Source organism: Protobothrops mucrosquamatus, unplaced genomic scaffold, assembly GCF_001527695.2.
Source record: "Protobothrops mucrosquamatus isolate PMUCROS unplaced genomic scaffold, P.Mucros_1.0 scaffold574, whole genome shotgun sequence".
Lineage (NCBI taxonomy): Eukaryota > Metazoa > Chordata > Lepidosauria > Squamata > Viperidae > Protobothrops > Protobothrops mucrosquamatus.
The window spans coordinates 145,670-162,389 of NW_015386876.1; the positions used below are offsets into that span (position 1 = coordinate 145,670).

General features: G+C 36.8%; 1 protein-coding gene across 1 annotated transcript; it reads right to left on the minus strand.

The window, feature by feature from the left end:
* Positions 1-2,142: 2,142 nt before the first annotated feature.
* On the minus strand, positions 2,143-15,694 carry LOC107288692 (E3 ubiquitin-protein ligase RNF123-like). The gene is made up of 7 exons (XM_015817332.1): positions 15,627-15,694; positions 12,894-13,002; positions 11,592-11,676; positions 7,177-7,256; positions 4,707-4,804; positions 2,645-2,699; positions 2,143-2,282 (listed from the first exon to the last, which is right to left on the minus strand). The coding sequence occupies exons 2-7, from the start codon at positions 12,973-12,975 to the stop codon at positions 2,143-2,145; spliced, it is 540 nt and encodes a 179-aa protein (XP_015672818.1). The 5' UTR covers positions 12,976-13,002; positions 15,627-15,694.
* Positions 15,695-16,720: the final 1,026 nt, after the last annotated feature.

A 16,720-nucleotide genomic window follows, 5' to 3' on the forward strand; every position in this document is an offset into this window, starting at 1 on the left:
CATAAAGGATTTACATGGCAGTCATAAGAAAAATGCAGAAGTATTCAAAGCCATGTAGCATCTCCTCCCCCAAGAAATATAAAACAGATTCTACAGCCTAAGGGCAGAATTTGCTCACCCATTGCTATGATCCAGACCTGGATTTTATCTCCAAAGGTAAATTCTTGCCAGAGCCCTAAGATTGTATTCAGTCTCAGAATGCCACCAAATGATTCAGACCTATGCTATTTTCTCTGCAGAAGTGTATGTGTCTAAAGAACAAGTCATTCTATAATCACTTGGCACAACTGTCGGAACAATCCATTTAGATTATTGCTTAACTTTTAGCTTTCTCAGTATTATTAAGTTGGGGATTCTGCATTAAAGGAATCTATTCTTATTTTTAGTTGCTGCATCAAGTATATCAGATTTCCTAAGAACTGTATAGTGGCATATGTATTTAATGGAAGGCAGAACTATCGTCAGTATACGTCAGTATACTGCTAAGATTAGACCAACTAACTAAATTTGCTTGCTTTCCACTTCTTTTTTCTATTTAAATCCATAAGATCGTAGGTCAGAAGCCTTGTCTTTCAATCTTGTATAACTCTTAGAAAAGGTTTAGGCAATTTTTTCCCATGGCAAAATTAAAGGACAAAATGGGTTTATGCTTCTGCAAGGCTAAAGGCTCCTATTTTACATCTTAAAACGTGCCCCTGAAAACCAAAACATGCAGGCCAAAAAGTTTAGCTCACTAACTCAAATGACATCACCAGAGGCCAAATAAAGCCATATTTTTTTAAAAGTATGATTCCTGATCACTAAATATTAACTATCATTGCCCTTCACACATAGTATTCCAGTGAACATTCTGCTATATAGCTACAGTTCTCTGTAGATTTTAGATGATACAATGCTATAGATAATTGCAGTAAATAAGATCAGCTTCTCATATAGAATGGCCTATTCACTGAAGCCTCACAGGAATCATATAAGAATTGCCAGTCACATGGATTACTTAACTTTAATATCAATTCATGTTTTATGTCTCACACGGGACTGAAAGAAAGGTTTTACCAATTTTATCAACCTACAGTAGAAATTCCTGCTCAAAAATAATCTGTACCAGTTTCTATGACATAACTTGAATACAGCACGATACGACCCTTTTACTAATTCTACTTTACAGAGAAGTATTATGGTGAAGTGGGGAAAAAACCTTGTTACAATATTGTTTATGATCTCAATGAATATATTTAGGACATGTGATGCTGAAATGTTGTAACACTGCTGTAACAAGTGACACCCAGGAGATTTTGAACACAATACTTACAAACAGAAAGAAATGTTTCCCTCATCAAGGTCTATTAAACAGCTGACAATGTCTCCTGCTGCCCAAGACTGGAAGAAGAAAAGAGTTTTTCTGAAAACATGTAAACAGTATTCCCTCATGGTTATTTTCAAATTTATTAAACATGCATGCCTCCTTGACTATATTATCTTTCTGCTTCATATCCCACTCCATAGCCCAATCTTCTTTCCTCTCCAATCTGAGAAATATAATAAACTATACCCTTCTGTTCTGCAATATGGAATGACGGCAGCTACATATTCAGACTCAACTACTACTTTCCAAGATCAATAAAATAATTAGGGACACTTACTTTCCCATAGTTAGTTGTAGTCACATTCCACTTGCGCACTCGATTCCCATCATAAGCATATGAATCTGGTGTGTCCCCAACTCCTTCCTTTGTAAGAACCAACCAAGAACAAATTTTAACCAAAGTATTTGGATTATTATTCCATTTTGTATTCTCATACCATACTTTTTCAATAATCTCTTGTCAGTATCTCACTACAAGAGGTGAGATGTTTAAAATATGTTTTAAGCTTTAACTTAGTATTTCCCTTTTGTTTACAAGGATAACATGTCCAGAACAAGAGTAGAAAGGTTAGCTTAAGACTAGAATATTCCATCACTTGTCATTAATGTTTTTTAAACATTTTATTGCAACGATGCTTCTCTCTTTCCATAAATTATTGTCAGTGTCATATGGAAAAACATTAAGAAACACAAATTACAGACCTCAACATAGGGTAAACACCCACACCTAGATTTCTCAATACTGCCCCAGACTTTGAAATACAACAAGTATTTATTTAATAATATTTAGAAAGAGTGGCAATACTGTGTATGCAATGCTGTAACATTACCTCTTGATTGAACCGACAATTGAGAGTGCACCAGCCAATTTGCATGAGACCTTGGGATGAAACCAGGACCTCATAGATCCATTTACCTAAAAGGGAATGTAAGTGACATGCAGCAAAGTTCCATTTAGATTATTTAGATTGCAATTATTTGTCAAGTATCACAAACACTTAAGGAATCCTAAAGGAATTCCAAAGGATAAATCCATTCTTCCTTTTCCAAACCCCTTGTTTTTTATAAGCATTATTTATTAGCTGTAGAATAAAAATAATTTGGGGATAGTAATACTTCATTGTCAAAAATTTCTTGCAAAATAGCTAAGACATCTGTAACACAAAAATTCAAGCCAGAGATTAGTTGGGAGAATAAATTCTCATTTTAATTTGTTTGCTACATCTGTCTTCCAACTTGAACCAGCATCTTTCCAAGGTTGCCCTACTTTATTCTTACCTTTATATACACAGGTAGTAGCTCTAATAGAACCAAAGTTACTATGCCCAATCACCTAATACAAGAAACAAAGAAAAGGGATTGTCACAAGGGTTTCACTGTACTTTATTTCAGGAGAAAGAACGTTAAAGTATTGTGTTACTTACAAAGACCCAAATCTCAAACTACTGTGAATTCTCTCCCCTAAAATCAGTAGATGTGCAAGTATGATGTAAGAGGAATGAGGATATGTATGTCTCCTACACAATGCCTTCCTAACCTCATGTTTTTCCAAACAAATATCTAGTGATAATGTGAGAAAGCTGCAGATGACACAACATGTATTAGACTACAATCAAACCATGTGAAAACTTTAAGAAACAATGTGAACTATTAGCCTAAAACTATCAGAAAGGATGATAAAATACAAGTGCATATGGATGGTTCAGCATGTGATTCTAACAACCAACAGCAAAACCAAGAATAATAAGTGACCTTTATAAAGAAAGAATGATAATGTCTTCTGTTTTCAGGGCAACTTAGCTGACAGCTTGGATAGGTAATATAAGCGATACATGACTACCTTTATGTATAGGCTCAGTGGAGAGGTGGATTTGTTTCTTCTTCCTCAGATAAGAAACTGAATCTAGTGAGCAATGTGAGGGACGAGAAAACTCTCAAATAAAACCAAGTTTTAAAAAAAAAGGAATTATCAACAGCACACAGAAACAGTAGAAACTAATTCTCCAAGGGAATGAGAAAGAAGAGTTTAAATGGAGAGCAACAAAGAATATCTGCTTTTCTTCACTAGTTGTGACCACCCAACATTCAGGCAGAGTAGGTGAGTCCCAGGTGCCTTCATTTAAATATTGTCATGTTGTGGGACTGGGGAAACATGTCACAGCCCCTGCCTATTGGAATAGCATCCCCCCAACCCTAGGGACAAATTGCTCCCACTCTCCAAGTGTTTCAGAACTCCCTTAAGACTTCGCTTTGCTCCCAGGCCTGAGGTCATTGTGTTAGTGGAGTTCCTGCTGCGTTTTTTTACAATTATTATTATTGTTTTGTCCAGGCAATTATGTTTGTTATGTTTTTGACTGTTTTAATTATGTACTGGATATTTTGCAAACTGCCCAGAGTCTTTTTGGAATCGTGTAGCCTTAACAAATCTAATTAATAATAAATAAATAAATTTATCCAGAGTCACTTTGGATAGTGGATTGGTAGCATATAAATTTAATAAATAAATTTATTTATTAAATTTATATGCTACCAATCCACTATCCAAGGTGACTCTGGATAAATAAGCAAACCTAAATAAATAATAAAAAAAACCCACAAGGTATATGAAGGCCAACACTTGCTAAAGAACCGGTAGCTATGATTTCCCATTGTTGTATATATAATAATATGCAATCAATATATAATTTAACAGGATATACCCAATGCAAATATTTCACCACTTGAAAAAGAGCTCTGTTTAACTGTCATGTCTTTGAACTTGTTAATTCATGACTTTAGGAATATCTAAATTTAAAATGAATACATTTTTAAAAATTAAAGGATTAACACATAATAGCTTATTTTTATTACTATAGCTATACCAAGGAAATGGAAAGGCAACATGCAAAATAATTATTTTAGTAAAGGAATAACAGGGAATAGCATAAAATAGAGGGCAGGTATGGAACATTTTCCAAAAGAATAATCTGGAACCAATTGATTATATCCATTTATTTCAGCTGTCTTGTGCCAAATGGATTAGGCTTTTCGATCAGTGGTTGACAGTTACCTCTGCCAATTTATCTACCCAAGCCATACTCACACCACTTGATTACATCTGCAGCAGGCAAAACTTTATGAATATGAAATTTTAACACTAATAGGGGCAAAAAAAGAAACAACTCTTTATTTTAAATTAGAATAGAAATCCACAGTTATAGTTTTTTTGCTACATGGCATCTCAAATTAATGTTAACCCATATCAATGCTGACAAATAGTTTACCTATTGAGGGAAGGAAAGAAAGTTTTTTTCTACATCTACAGCGATTATTATTATCAAATTAAATATTTCACACTCACTCCAAGCAGATCATCATCTACCAGCAGGAGCCCTTCAAAGCCACTAGTATGATCCAGCACTACAGTTGAAGGGCCGAGTCTGCCATCTACAGTTTGATCTGAAACAAAGTTGCAGGAAGTATAATGAGAAAGGCCTGGAACTCTACAAGAAATTCAATCCCAGGCAATATATGTGCCATTTTCTAGCAGAAATGAATTTTAGAAAGGAAGTGATATAGTTAATAAATATATTTAATAGGTATTCTAATAGAAATAACAAGAAATCTATCAATGAAAGTTTTGCATTACTCAAAAAAGGATGCAAAATATTCAACATAATTTTTGCAAAGAGACAACGAACACTGTAACTATGATTATTCTTGTCACTTGATGAATCTGAGAATATTTCTAAAGAGTATTTTTTTAGTCTTTAGTTGACATTTACTAACATGTTTCATAAAGTCCAAAAGATGGATAAGCTAAAATCAAAACTTATGGCATGCTATCAGAGTACCCAAACCTGCCTTACAGGGTTTCCTACTACCATTCAGTACGGTTGCCGCTGCCTGATGGTGGTTCTCCCAAAGCTGAATTTGGTTTTCCACTCCATTTAAAATTACTTAGGCAATATCTAAATATAAGACTATGTTTAATTACTGGAACCATTTAGCAAACCCAAAGAAAATTGTAAATGTTGATATTTATAAACTACTAAAAATGCTTATTTTTCATAAAACCTGTATTATGTACATAATGTTTATTTTTATAAATGTCTAAAAGGAAAGACTTTACAGCCTATAAAAAAGCATGCAGAACAATTTAACATTTACAATATTACAAATATCTCTGAATCAAATACAAATCTATTAAAACAAATCTTGGGTATAAGCTGCCTCAAATGTATTTATTCAGTTCAAAGCAACAGCCCATTTCCCATTGGACACGTGTTAAAATGATTCACAGCTGTACCGCAGATCACTGCATCAGTTCTCCAAGTTTCAGTTCACAAATTTTATATAAATGATAAATGAATGTGTGCCAATTCCTCTATACATAAAACTAACAACTTCATTGGAACTGGACAAGAAAAATAGTGCCTGTTTTAATCATTGTATTTTATCCTACATATCAAATAAAGCAATGATAAAAGCCTTTAACCTTATGAAATAAAAGCATTTTAATGGAAATAAGCAAAAAAAAAACCCAATCCCCCAGATATAAATTAAACCATGTTCTTCTGAGGAATTATTTACTTTTGCATAATTCCTGAAATCTGTGTTTTATAAGACAGTCATTCTTACTCAATGTTTTCTTCCTTGAAATCAAACTCTTAAGCTGCTCTTAAAATGCTATACCAGTGATGGCCTTTTAGAGACAGAGTGCCCAAAAACTGGCCCCGCCCCCACTCCATCCCCCGCCCCTGCCCCGCCCTGCCTGCCCACAAGGCCACTCACCACTTCCAGGGCCCGCCGCAGATCGCCCAGGCAACCCAGCAGCGCCATGGCGGCCACACCCTCTGCCCGCACCCTGCAGCATCAACTGTGTATGATGGGGTATGAGGGCAGAGTCTTGTCTATGCTGCCTGGCTGCCATGTTCTTGGCTGTGCTACTCCGCGTGGGCCACACTCGGGGGCGACTCTCCTCCAGGGGGGCTGCTGGTGAGGAGGGGGGGTGCGGGGGGAGACAAGACTGGGGCAATGGCACGTGTGCCCACAGAGAGGGCTCCGAGTGCCACCTGTGGCACCCGTGCCATAGGCTCACCACCACTGTGGTATACCTTGCAAAACTATGGGCGGGGTAAATTCTTCCCCAGTCCAGCCATACAAGATAACAGTTATAAGCCATCTCTCTCTCTCTCTCTCTCTCTCTCTCTCTCTCTCTCTCTCTCCCTCCCTCCCTCCCTCTCAGCGTTTTGCAATCCATGACAATATCTGTAGCTCAGGATTGAACTATGGATTTCTCAGTGTTTTCTGAGTTTGACTGTTTGCTTTCAGATGTTTTGTTACTAACTAGGTAACATAAACAGGACCTTGATGAAGTTACCTAGTTGGGTGATGAAATATCTGTAAGCAAACAGCCAAGCTCAGGCACCACCAAGAATGCTATTGGTATTTGATGCATGTAAATTCTTTCAAGGTCCTTCTTATGACATCTTTATAGCTTCTTATTCCCTGCTGAGTGAGGATCAAGTTAGATGGTCAACTTTGCACAGAAGCTGCCTGCCTTCTACACATAATTACTTTTCCTCTGAAAGAGAAACATAGCATGTTGAAAAAGAAAAAAAATGTACTCGAATTAACCACAGATTTCTGAAACTTTCCTGCTATTTTGTATTAAGCATATTTTGTACTAACTAGTGAGACCTGCAGCTAATTCTTGTGACCCACATTTTGAGAAATGCTGCCATATAGAATAAAAAAAAAGATAAGGTTCAATTTTCATAAGATGCTTTTCTATGTTACTTTAACATAGTAACCAAACAGATACCTACCTTGACCATCTTCTGAGCTGGCACTTTCTGCTAATAATTGTTCTATATGTTCTTGTAGATTTTGAAATGATAGATGCTTCCTAGGAATAAAAAGAACTGCTTTTAGGAGTTCTGTATGACTTTCTATGAGAGCCAGTTTGGTGTAATGATTAAGGCATCAAGCTAGAAACTAGGAGACTGTGAGTTTTAATCAGCCTCAGGCATGAAAGCCAGGTGGGTGATCTTGGGCCAGTCATTTTCTCTCAGCCCTAGAAAGGAGGCAATGGCAAATTACTTCTGAAAAACCTTGGCAACAAAACCACAGGGATACCTGAACAGAAGAAAAAAAATGACTTTCTGTGAAGTGTTTTGTATAAATTATAGATCAGATTTCCTAAATTATTTCAGCATTATCCTTAGCTAAATAGCAATTTAATAAAGCTGCAGTCATGTGAAAAAGTAAGAACATCCTGTACAATAGTTTTTTTCTTTTTTAACATATGGGGGCATATCAATATTTTATCTTCAGACAGTATATAAAGAAAAATGGGATGTAAATAAAAATATAAAAAATTGTCTTTGCAAATCATTTATTCAACAAAAAATTAAATGAGATATGCCATTTCCTTCAATGCATAAAGTAAGGACATTCTTTGCTCCAAAGCCTGCTATTGTTCCCCTTGGTAGAAACAACCTGACACTGACTGGGAAGGATTTTTTTCCAACTCCTCCATGCAGATTTTTTCTAGCTGTGGGTGTTTTAGGGGATTTTTGCATGTACAGCCCATTTCAAATCATTACATAGCATCTGGATAGGATTTTGATCCAGGCTTTCACTTGGCAATTCCAGAACCTTTAATTTCCTTGGTAGGTTTACTGGAATATTTAGGATTATTGTCGCATTGAAAGGTCCACTTTCAGTTCACCTTCAATCCTCTAACAAATGATCTCATATTATCCTAAATACCTTCTTGCACAATGAAGAATTTATTATGATGGTAAGCTGTCCAGACTATAATGCAGCAAAACAGTCCCAAACCATAACATTTCCACAACCATGCTTTACAACTACTGTCCAGGTCTTCTAGTGAAACCCTATTGGCCAAACATGTCTTCTGGTACTTTGACCAAATAACTTTAACTTTGCCTCTACGGTCCAGAATACATTGTCCCAGAAGTCCTGGTCTTTGCCTAAGTGCTTATAAGCAAATTTGAGTCTCGCTCTGAAGTTCTTTCTGGATAGCAAGGTTTTCTCCTGGCACACATTCCCATATAGATCTAATCTGTGCAGCTTCTTTCTAATGGGAGACTCATGCACTTTGATATCAATAGCGGCGAGAGCTAATTGTAGATCAAATAATGACATTTTGGCATTCTAAGAGACTTCTTTCAGTATTGTGTGTTCTGCTCTCACGGTGAACTTCCTGGGACAGCCTGGCCTAGACAAGTTGGCAGGTGTTGCAAATCTTCCCCAATTATAGATGGTCTTCCAGACAATGGAATGATTGACAGCCAGTTATTTGGTGATCTTTTAAATCCCTTTCCAAACTCATAGACATCTATAATCTTCTTCCTTGAGGCCTGAAAAAGCTTTCTATCTCTCTAGAGATGATACCACACATTTCAACCAATCAAACTATATGTCTGAGCTTTCAATAAGACAAGTTTCTCCCAGATCCTCTCTATTGATGTTCTAATTTACACTTGATTCTAAGTTTAGGTATTTGAGGTAGTGAGAAATGTAGGGGTGTATTTTTTTCCACATGCAAAATTTCCATGTAGGTTTATTTAAATTACACAATTGTCTAGAAAATGTAAATGGTGCATAATGTTTGTTACATTATACAAATAACTCTTATGTTGAAATATGTTGAACAAGTGAAATATTTCAATGAGATGTACTTACTTTTTCACATGTTTCTATTTATATACAAGAGAACTCTTCTTCAAAGGGATTAAAAGCTAAAAAGTTCTAAAAAGTTCCCGTTTAAAAAAATGCATGCTAACAGACCCTATGCTATTATTTTGACATTGCATAATGGAACAGCAAACCCTGCATCATTCACTGATAGAAAGGATGTTCCAAAAGAAAGGAATTACCTACCTGCATCTGAAATATTTTTTCCCCCTAAAATGAGCAAAACAGTGATTTGGCAACCCTTTTCTTCAATTCTGAATTTTGTACAATGCTATACATATTCAATATACCATAGCAAGATGATTTCTAACTTCCCACTGAATTGACATAATAAGTGAAGCCCACTTAACTTGTGATCTAGCATAGAGGTCCCCAACCTTTGGGCACCAGGAACCGGTTCTGTGGAGAGAGGTTTTTCCGCGGACAGGAGGGGGCGTGGTTTTGTGTGCTGCCTGCATCTCATGGATGGGGCTTTCCTTGTTTGTGCGGCCTGGTTGCTGGCATGCTGCAGCCCAGTACTGGTCCACGGACCGGGGGTTGGGGACCCCTGATCTAGCAAACTAAATGGAATCCATGAGTTATGTAATGTGTCACATGTCTCTAATATAGTTTTGTACTGGGGAGCAAAAATGTTTGCCTGAATGTTTGCAGAGTGATAGCAATTGACACGTCCACATCACAGGGGGTTGAGGAAATAAGGGGCCACAATGGGTTGGGGATCATTTTTAAAATAAATAAAATAAGCCAATTTAATAATAATTAGAAGTTTTATACAGCTTCTCTTTCAAAATAGTGGGAAATGTGCTACCAACAAACACCTTTGTTTCTACCCAAATGATCTCTATGAACTTAATAAACTAATGAAAGAAATCTGACATAGAAAATTTTCTAACTCAAAATAAAAAAAATATTGAAATGGAATACTTAAAGAATAAACAGTCTGGGAAAGCTGCAGCAATGCAACAAGAAACCATTCCAGTCCTCTTCCTGATAACCTCCCGTGATTAAAAGTAAAACAGGATGAAAGTTATTTTTAACAACACTAGCAACTCAGTTGTGAGTTCAGTTGCTAAGTATAATTTGACCCTAACAGATCTTTAAATAAAAACATACAACATGCATTTGTCCTAAGAAATATTCACATGAAACTCTAGCAGCGTTAGTACTATGCTAAACTTGCATGTACTATCTAGGGACAAAAAAAAAGGAATTATCATGTAATTATACTCAAATTTAACATATAAAATATGAAATGAAAGAGCTTTTCTTATTGACATCTTATTGTCCTCATGAGAAATCTATATACCAGTCAAGAAGCCATAGTACAGACAGAACATATTGAAACAGTCTGGTCCCATGTTAGTAAAGGAATGAAACAAGGCCATATGGTGAAGATGTATTAAGAGGAAGAAGATTATGGTAATTTTAAAATTGAAGGATGAAACAATAACAACATATACTATGCTGACACCACTATCTGAAAACTGAAAATGCAAAGGATCTGCAAACTTTAGTAATAAAAGGGGCTGAGTGAAAAAAATGGAATCAAGATTAAACATAAAGACCACCAAACTAATGACAACAGATACAACAACCAACCTCAGAACTGACAATGCTCATAATGAAATGGAAGAATGTTTCTAGGATCAACAGTCAACAGTAGAGAACAAGCAGTCAAGAAATATACAGAGGGCAGCAGCACTTGGTAGAACAGCCATGAAAACCTTGAAAAATGTATTCATATGCTGTGATTTGTCTATGCTCACAACACCTGTAACCCTGTAGTAATTCAAAGAGAGATGCTAATGAAGCAAAATAGGAAAAGTATTGATATCTTTGAACTTTGGTGTTGGAGAAGGCCCCTGAGAATACAGAGGACAGCCAAGAAAACAAGCCAATGGCTTATCAAAGAAATCAATCCAGAGTTCTTACTAAAGGCACAAATGACCAGGCTCAAATTATTCTATTTTGGACACATGAAGATTCAGCTCTCTGGAGAAGACTCTAATGCTGGGAACAGATAGAAGGAAAGAGAAGAGACAATCAGCAGACAAATGGATGGACTTAGTTACAGTAGTGATGAATTCACATTGGAAGACCTGAAACTGATTAATTTCACATCTTTATATGAAATTTAGTGGATATTGGTTTTCAGATTACAAGTCTCAAGAACTATAAACATTTGCAGTTACTATTTAACATTTATAAAGCACACACAATTTTCTGAGTATTGCATAGATATTAAGGCATTATTGGCAATTTGTAAATAACATACAACCAAATTTACAAGGTACCATAAAAACTAATAGGATTTTATTGCCTCTCACATACCTTTTCAAAATGAGGACAAAGCCCTGCACAAATATTATAACAAAAATACTTGTATATAATATATAAAACAGATGGTAGAGCTATTTTATATAATGTCAGCATTGAACTCTACCTGCTAAAGGTTTATTCATCAGCCACATCCAAATAGTATGATCTGCTTGATATTTAATAAATTAAGAACAAGTACCTGCATGCAGCAGAAGGTTGAGTTCCATCAGCACTGGGAAAAATACGATGAAGATAATCATTCAGGAGCTTGCCGTTCACTATTCCTACAACAAGTAGCAAAAGCCAAGTCAGATAATCAAGATACTCGTGTTACTTTCAGAGTGTGACAAACACATTCTGGTTGAATTTATTTCTTCTTTACAATTTAAAACAGAATATGATATTCCTGCATGATTTCCCATTTCAGAAAAACCAGGTTACAGTAGAATGATTTGCCTAACTCAGTCTGCTTCATCAAGTAATCTCACATCCATTCAATACGTAAGTCTTGCTCATAAACATCTAAAACTATTTCTAAGTAAAGGCTCACTGAATTAAAACTACCAGCTCTTCTGTATTTGTGTGAATGAAGAATTAAGAAACATATTTTCCTCCAGACTGAAGACAGCTTCTATCAATGCTCTTTGACACGGAATTTATTGATTGATTTTTCACATTTTTGAACCGCCCATCAACCCCGGTAACATCTTATTGTATTCCTAGGTGGTGTACAATACAATGTTAAAATATAAAAACAGTACATAAAAAGTAAAAATATAGAAAATTTACAATTAAAAGGAGGCAAGGATTAAATCTGTTACAAGAAGGTAAAGGGAGGGCTCTCAGAGTGCCAACCATCTCCATGGCTGCATGCTCCTCTGAGCTTCCCACAAGAGGCCGCAGAGTCATATTTTAACTCCTCTGCAGAAGGACAGGAGAGGGGGGGGGTCTGTCTCATCTGGGGGGTGGGATATTCCACAGGGCAGGGGCAAAGGCAGAGAAGGCTCTCTTCCTAGACCCCACCGGTTGGAATTCTTTAACTGATGGGGTCTGCAACATACCTTCCCTACCTGATCGGGTGGGACAGACTGATATAATGGGACAAAAGCAGTTCTGTAGATAGCCTGGCCACATGCCATGTAGGGCTTTCTAGGTCACAACCAAGTAATGTATCATTATATTTAATATCCAATGAATGAGATTGTATTCACAAATTTAGAAAGTAAGCTTAACCTATACGATACAATATACTTTCTGAAACTTTCTTTTCTTAATGATTAGTAAAAAAATAATAATAGGTCTGTCTTTTTTGTACCCGGTTTATTTTTTCTGTTAGCTGGGGATTTTTTTCTACTAAAGATTTATGATTTTAGCTGACCTTCCAAACAGATGTCAAATAAAATATATATCTCTGTATTTGACCTTTATATAATTGACTTAGAACCAAGAAAAACCTACAAGATAAGTAGCTTCTCCCCAGAATCCACAATATTGCTCCTACCTGCAATTTTGGACTTTTCAGACTCGGTGCTTAATCTGTAATTCTTCCGAGGAAATGCTGTGCCAGAACTTCTTGATGTCATAGTTCAGGACAGTATTAATGTCACTAACTTCAAAGATGTAACATGAAATAAATTAGAAATTATAACATTTGTAGAAAAATTGCTATAAAAGATTTTAATGCTCTTAATAAAACTACTGAGATTAATATATAGAAAAACCTATTTTTGCATTTTATTTTTCAGTGTCATTTTCACTTTCTGGCATGCCTGTTTGTAAGAATTTGCTATAAAAATGTAAAAATAAATAAATAATGATCCACTACATATTTTTAAAACAATTTTATAGCATCTAGACTTAAATAGAATTAATACTAAATAAGAATTAGTAGCTAAGATGGAAAAATAAACTCATAACTTTTAAGTTATTTCATTTAGCATTAACTAGAACAGATTAGTAAAAATTAAAAATTTGCAAGCAGAACTAGTAAAATGGCAAAAAATAAAATTTAAATGTATAGTAGCAAATACTGTACAAGAAAACTGTAGCAAATACTGTACAAGAAAAGTAAACCTATTAAAATGATGAGAATGAAGAACAGGAAAAAAGCCTATTCCAGAAAAAAACCTGAGAAGAATGTACAAAGTATATACACATATTTATGTAAGTACAAAAAGTTGATAGGTTGATAGTCATCAAGAGAAAAATATGACTTATGTTTTTTATGGGGACTTGCTTTAATAGATATTCATTATTCTTCATTATTCAAAGTAATGCTTTTTAATAGAACATGTAAGCAACAGATTATCCTCAAAGATGTATTTGTTATATATCTAGATCCATTCTCAGTACAGACATATAACACTTTAGCTATATATAGCTTCAAAAATATTTGACTCACAAATGTGAAGTCCCCATACAACATCTTAAGAACATTACCTCATAATATGAAGCAAGGATGTTTCAAGTTCCAAATACATCTCATTTTGACCGTCATAGTCTTTATTTAAACTTATACAACAGCAAAAGCAACTAACTTTTATCCTCATCTAGTAACAGACACAAGCATATATAGTAATTCAATATTGCCTTTACAACACAGCACAAAAAGTAACTTTGGCAACATTATAAACAGTTAATATATATCCACATGCTGACTGAAGCATAATGTAAAAAAAAACCCTAGGCTAAGATTGCAGTGCTGCTTTGAACTACACTACAAGGCAGAAGGTTATTATTATGAACCATATTTTGACCCCCACAGTATATTCACAAATACTAAACATTATTACTAAACTTGTCCACACATCTCTGCTGGTGGGAATGTGAGCCTTTGCCCAAAGAAGTCCTTAAATTTTTTTTTGGCAAAGTTTCTTGGAAGTGGCTTGCCCCTACTTAGCTCCTTCCTAGGGCTATGAGAGAGAGAGAGAGAGTGGCTCAAGGTCATGCAGCTGGCTTTGTACTTAAGGCGGGACTAGAACTCACAATTTCTTGTCAATTTCTTGCCTGATGCCTTACTACATTATGAGACCTTAAATTAAAACTTTCTGTAAATCCTTCCTGCTTGGTCACTCAAAACAATCTCTCCTCAAATCAGCACCTTTGTAAGAAAATATTTTCCAGTCCGAGTTAACAGGTTTTCTAATAATCTCTATATTGTGAACTTTGATAGTAAATGCATATCTAGAAACAACTCTAATATCAGAGAATGCTAAAAAAAGAGAGACCAAGAAACAGACAGCAGGACACAAAATGCAGCTGCAAAAGCAGAGATAGCTCTAATTAATTACGATTTCTATAACGCTATTTTATGCAAGTTTATTACAGGAAGGAAGGCCTATTCCTAAGAAGGAAGCCCAAATTCTGGTCACTTATCTTAGAGAAAGATACTAGATAGCTCAGAAAGAGTGCAAATAAGTCAGCTGAAATTATCAGGGAGTGGAGTAACTACATTAGTAAACACTGTAGTATTTGGCATTTTTAAAATTATTAAAATAAGCCAGATGTTCATGAGCTTATGCAGTTTTCCTTAGAGTAGAATCGATGGTTTACTGTATCCATGATATAGTAGAATCCATTTTCCTACAGTAAAAGTTTTGATCATTAAATAAAAAAGATTGATACGGATTCTAGACACATTAAAAGTATTTCCTTACCCAATACATTTCACGTAGGGTTACAGTTAGATATCATAAAATGAAACAATGGTCAAATTACGATCACTATGAAAGATCTTAATGTAATTCATGGAGAAAAAGGCTATCAATAGCTGCTTATTAAATAATCACAGTTGAGAAACCTACTGTGAATATTCATTAGTGGGGGGACAACTGCAAGAGAATTCTACTCTCTCTCTTATATCATGATGGGCTTTGCACTGGCATTTAGTTGACCACAGCATGAAATAATACACTGTACAAAATGGGTTAGGTGTCTATTCAAGATATTCTCAGCTAGACTTACTTCTGCCTATCAGCGGTTATATGAATAGCAACTCAAAGTGAATAATGTGAATAAATTAATTTGCACAAAATTTAATCCCAATCTTAATTTCTGGCTTAACTATGGCCGACATTTGCTACTAAAATAAATGTAAACTAGGGGAAAGACATCATGCATAAATCAGTTTTGTCTTAACAGCTGAAAATCCACAGGAGAATTACATTTAGGCTTTGGCACATGGAAATGGAAGCCAAAATCACAACTGTAATTTTGAAATATTACTACAACCAACCTGCATAGTATTGCAATAATTTTGGTCTCCAAATGATGTGGAAGGTTGCAGGTGTAGAATTATGTTTATTTGGGGATTTCCACTGGTAACAAGAAAAAAAATCCGCTATCAGCCTTGCATTGAAACACCAGCCATAGCCCATGCATGACCTTTTGCCGGGATTTCACAGTTGCCCCTTCTACTGCTGGGAGGTTTGTTCTCCTTCAAACTCCCCCAGTTTAGTGATCAATCTCACCCATACCAATTATTGGTAACGCACTCCCATTGAAATAGACGGCGCTTACTTGAGAACAAGCCTTAATCAATTTAGGATTAAGGTGCAATGTCTGAGCAGATGACTTCCCACTAAATTCTGCGGGCATTAACGCCTACGAAGTTAATACGCTTCAAGATCACACTGAAAAGCCTTTCCGTGGAAAGGCGGTCCATAGGCACTTATTTTTTTGTTCTTTCCACACTACTCTGGGAAGGTGTCACAAATGAAGCACGTTTTTCACAGAAGAGGTGGCTGCTAGCCCGGGTGGCTAGCTAGCCCGGGTGGCTAGCTAGCACGCCAGGAATTGAAGGAAGGAGAGGCGCAAAGGGCACCAATTCCCAGGCTGGAGATTGTGGGACAGGAAAGACCCCAGAAGAGGAGCAGGAGGGTGAGAGGAACAGCCTTCGCCTGCAACTCTTCCCCCGAAAAAGGCCTCCCTCGGCAGGCTCGCGCCAAGGGCAGGACCGGTGCAGCAGGCAGTCTCGCCTTGGACTGCCCACCGGGAGCCTCCCTGCCGCGCGGGTGGCTTCCCACCAAGCACCCGAAGCGCCCCACCGCCCTCCCCGCGCGTGGCTGACAAGCCGGCTCCGCTTCTCCGGCTTGCCTTTAAAGGCGCAGCGCTCTCTGCCTCCCCAGCTGACCCGCCACCCGGGCCTAGTCGCAGCCCGCGAGCCGCGTCTTGACGGCAGCCGCCTCGCTGGCAGCGGCTCCCCCGCAGCCAGAGCCGGGCACCGAGGCTACTACTCACCGCCGCCTCCACCACACGCCTGCCTCCCTCGCCAAGCCCCGCCGGCCGAGGTTCCTCACAACATCCGCCCTGCTACGGAGCGCCAGCTGG